General features: G+C 42.4%; 1 protein-coding gene across 1 annotated transcript; it reads right to left on the bottom strand.

The window, feature by feature from the left end:
* Positions 1–233: 233 nt before the first annotated feature.
* Positions 234–1,187, bottom strand: LOC121838970 (putative olfactory receptor 10D3). Its single transcript, XM_042294961.1, has one exon. The coding sequence runs from the start codon at positions 1,185–1,187 to the stop codon at positions 234–236; it is 954 nt and encodes a 317-aa protein (XP_042150895.1).
* Between the last annotated feature and the right edge of the window lie 2,079 nt (positions 1,188–3,266).

Below are 3,266 nucleotides of genomic sequence, written 5' to 3'. Positions count from 1 at the left end.
GACACCTGTGATCTAAATCAAGCAAACCTTGACACTCTTGTTGATTCACAGTTGAAACCTGACTAGTTAAATTGAGATACAAGCCACTGATGCGTTTTAACAAATTCAATCAAAACTCAACATTGATTCAACATGGTTACATTGATGATGAAATAACATGGGAACAATTTTGACTCAACCACTTTTTATTGGAACAAGCAAGAAACAAGAAATGGCTTTGGTAACCCTAACCATTACATATTTGGAGAAATGTCAGATCTCTTGAAAATATATTTCAGGCGCCCTCGAATCTCCTTGGTTTTGAGACAATACACAAGTGGGTTCACAAGAGAGGGGCCCAGAGTAGAGCCAATGACTAGGCCATTTCTATGAGAGAGCGTGAGAACCAAACCAACCCTGGTGACCAATATTATCAACACCTTGGGGATAAAGAAGCAAGCCACCACTATCATGTGGGAGACACAGGTGTTAAATGTTTTCCTCCTGTCTTTGGATGAAGACATTTGTATCACTACATAAACTATCTTCATGTATGAGACTATTATCAAGGCTAAAGTAACCCATAATACAGCAGTCCCCAAAGCAGAAATTGCATTGAAATAATGTGAAAGATTCACGCATGATGCTCTTATTAAGTTGGCATATTCACAAAAGCTGTATGGGAGTTTATTTGAGCCACAGAAGGGCAGATTGTTCACCAAGCCAGTCAACAAACTGGCAAGCATGCAGCCTACTGCCCAATTGGCTAATATAAGTAAACATACATTTGTATTAGTTAAGATAGTGTGATATCGAAGAGGATATGAAATTGCAATAAGGCGATCATAAGCCATCAGAGCAATAGCGAAGGGTTCCATAGAACTTCCAAAATGAAATAAGAAGCACTGTATCATGCAGGGTGCATAGGGGATTCTTCTCTCCTCACCAAGGAGAACGTTAAGCATTGTAACACTAATGCCGCTGGTGTAGACTATGTCTACCATTGCCAGCGAGCAAATAAAAAAGTACATGGGGGTATGCAGAGGCTTGTTGAATGCTATGACACAAATGTTGGTGATGCTTCCGATCAGAATGAGAAAGAGGACCAACAAAATGGCTGCTCCCACCAGCTTTGGGTGTTGTACTCCATCAAATCCTGTGATGAGGAATTCTGTTACCGTATGTGTTGTTCTGTTGTTTGGCTCCATGTTCCTGTAAAATAATTTACCAAAATAAGAAGCAAAAGATTGTATATTGATCTACAGTGATTAGCAGAATATCTAATGGAGAGTGTGCCAGACAATTCTTCAATGTAGGCCAACATCACCAACTCCCAGCACTTGCTTGAATATAACAGCCATGTACCACTATCAGTACAGAATAACTATGTGGTCACTGATACAGTTCAGTTTGTATTTACTGCTACATGATGGAATATCTGTGAAAAGAATTGCATAAAAACAGTCTGCATTGTCAAACTGGTGCATTGATTGTAACGTAAAATATATAATGTGAATCATCTAGAAAACATACTGTTGGTTACAAGGTCAAGTTATGTTAATGGATTGTTAAGTTCAATACTTACCAGGCCAGCCTTGTGCACCAGGTTTCACACACAGCTGGTAGATGACACTCTGAACCGACTGGCATTGGATGTCTCTGAATTTATCCCCTTTCTGAACCACCTTCTCTCAGCCACTTGAGGAATCCCACGTCATGATTCTCATTAGACAGCTACATACTGATTTGTTTCCAAAAACAGGTGTAGAAACTGCACACTAGAACATGCATATACGCTGATTATCTCATAGGTCTACAAGGCGAATAAAGACGGATATATTTTGAGTTTTTCTTTATCTGTAATTGGTTGAATTGGGCTCTGCGTCCTTTCATGAGTGAACTGTAATCATAGAGCGCCAAATCCTTCATGAGACCAAATCTCTCTCATAAATCTTGCATTGATGACAATGGTGAATTCCATGCACAGATCTCAAGGTAGGACCTTTGCCTGTGAGGACATCCTTCCCCCCTGCTCTTTATTCAGTCACAACCAAAAATATTGGCACCCTTGATATAGATGAGCAAAAAAGAATGTAAAATAAATCATAGAAATACTGAGCAATACTGTATGCACATTTTGCAAATACATTTTTTATACTAATACAATTGCTCAGAGAAAAATATTTTCTTTCATAAGTAATACAAACATCTAAAAAAGATAGGTGTCAAAATTCTTATAAACATAGTCATAAAAAATGTTATCAAAATGTTATCTGCATTGACATTGTTAATATTGTAACTATTGTTCTACCGTTCATCTCATTTTAAGTAACTGTATTTTGGCATTTCATGGCTTCCTGATTCACTGGGTATAAAAATGAGGTAACACGCATCTAAAATCCATTTGTCAGTCATCACCATAGACAAAGGCAATGAATGTCACGAATCCCGCCGAAGATGGTGCTTCTTCCTGTTCGGGCGGTGCTCGGCGGTCGTCGTCACCGGCCTACTACCTGCCACCGATCCCCTTTTCTGTTTCATTTAGTTGTGTCTGATTAGTTGCACCTGTTTTGTGTTTAGATTGTGATTGTGGGCTATTTAATTAAACCCAGTAAGCCCATCGGATTTTGTGCTGGCTTGTTTCTCTGTTCGTTTTGTGGATGTGATATTTTCTGTATTTCTCCGGACTGTTTGTGTCCTGTTTTTGGGCCGGTCATTGTATGCGCCTGGTGTTTTGGCGTGACCTACTTTTCTCCGGAATAAATACAGTTGTCCTTTACCCTCTGCTCTCTGCACCTGACTCCGCACCCACTACTCCTAGAAGTCTCTCTGCGCCTGACTCTGCACCCACTACTCCTAGAAGTCATAACAGAAGCCCGCACCACTATGGAGTCAGCAGGAGCAGCGGCCACCCCTCTCCAATCAATGGAGGAGCGCGTCCATCATCACACAGCCTTCCTCCATCGGATCGGTTCAGTGATGGACCAGATGATGGAGAGGATGGAGCGATGGGAGAGGAGTGGTCTCCCGACATCCACCCCTCCCCACAGACGACGCAACCCACTCCTCCCATGTCATCGTCTGGTTCCAGCGCGTTGCGTCTCACACCCCCGAGGGAGTACGATGGGGCGGCGGCTGGGTGCCAGGGTTTTTTGCTCCAGCTCGATCTCTACCTTGCTACCGTGCGTCCGACTCCCTCGGGTGAGGAGAGTGTGAGCCTCCTTGTCTCCTGTTTGACGGGTAGGGCCCTGGAATGGGCCAAAGCTGTCTGGAACGGCCCAGACTCG

This window comes from Oncorhynchus tshawytscha, linkage group LG13 (assembly GCF_018296145.1).
Source record: "Oncorhynchus tshawytscha isolate Ot180627B linkage group LG13, Otsh_v2.0, whole genome shotgun sequence".
NCBI classification, from domain to species: domain Eukaryota; kingdom Metazoa; phylum Chordata; class Actinopteri; order Salmoniformes; family Salmonidae; genus Oncorhynchus; species Oncorhynchus tshawytscha.
This window is presented reverse-complemented; position numbering and strand designations above follow the sequence as displayed.

Coding starts and splice junctions, on each gene's coding strand:
- LOC121838970 (XM_042294961.1), bottom strand. CDS start 1,187: ATGGAGCCAAACAACAGAACAACACATACGGTAACAGAATTCCTCATC.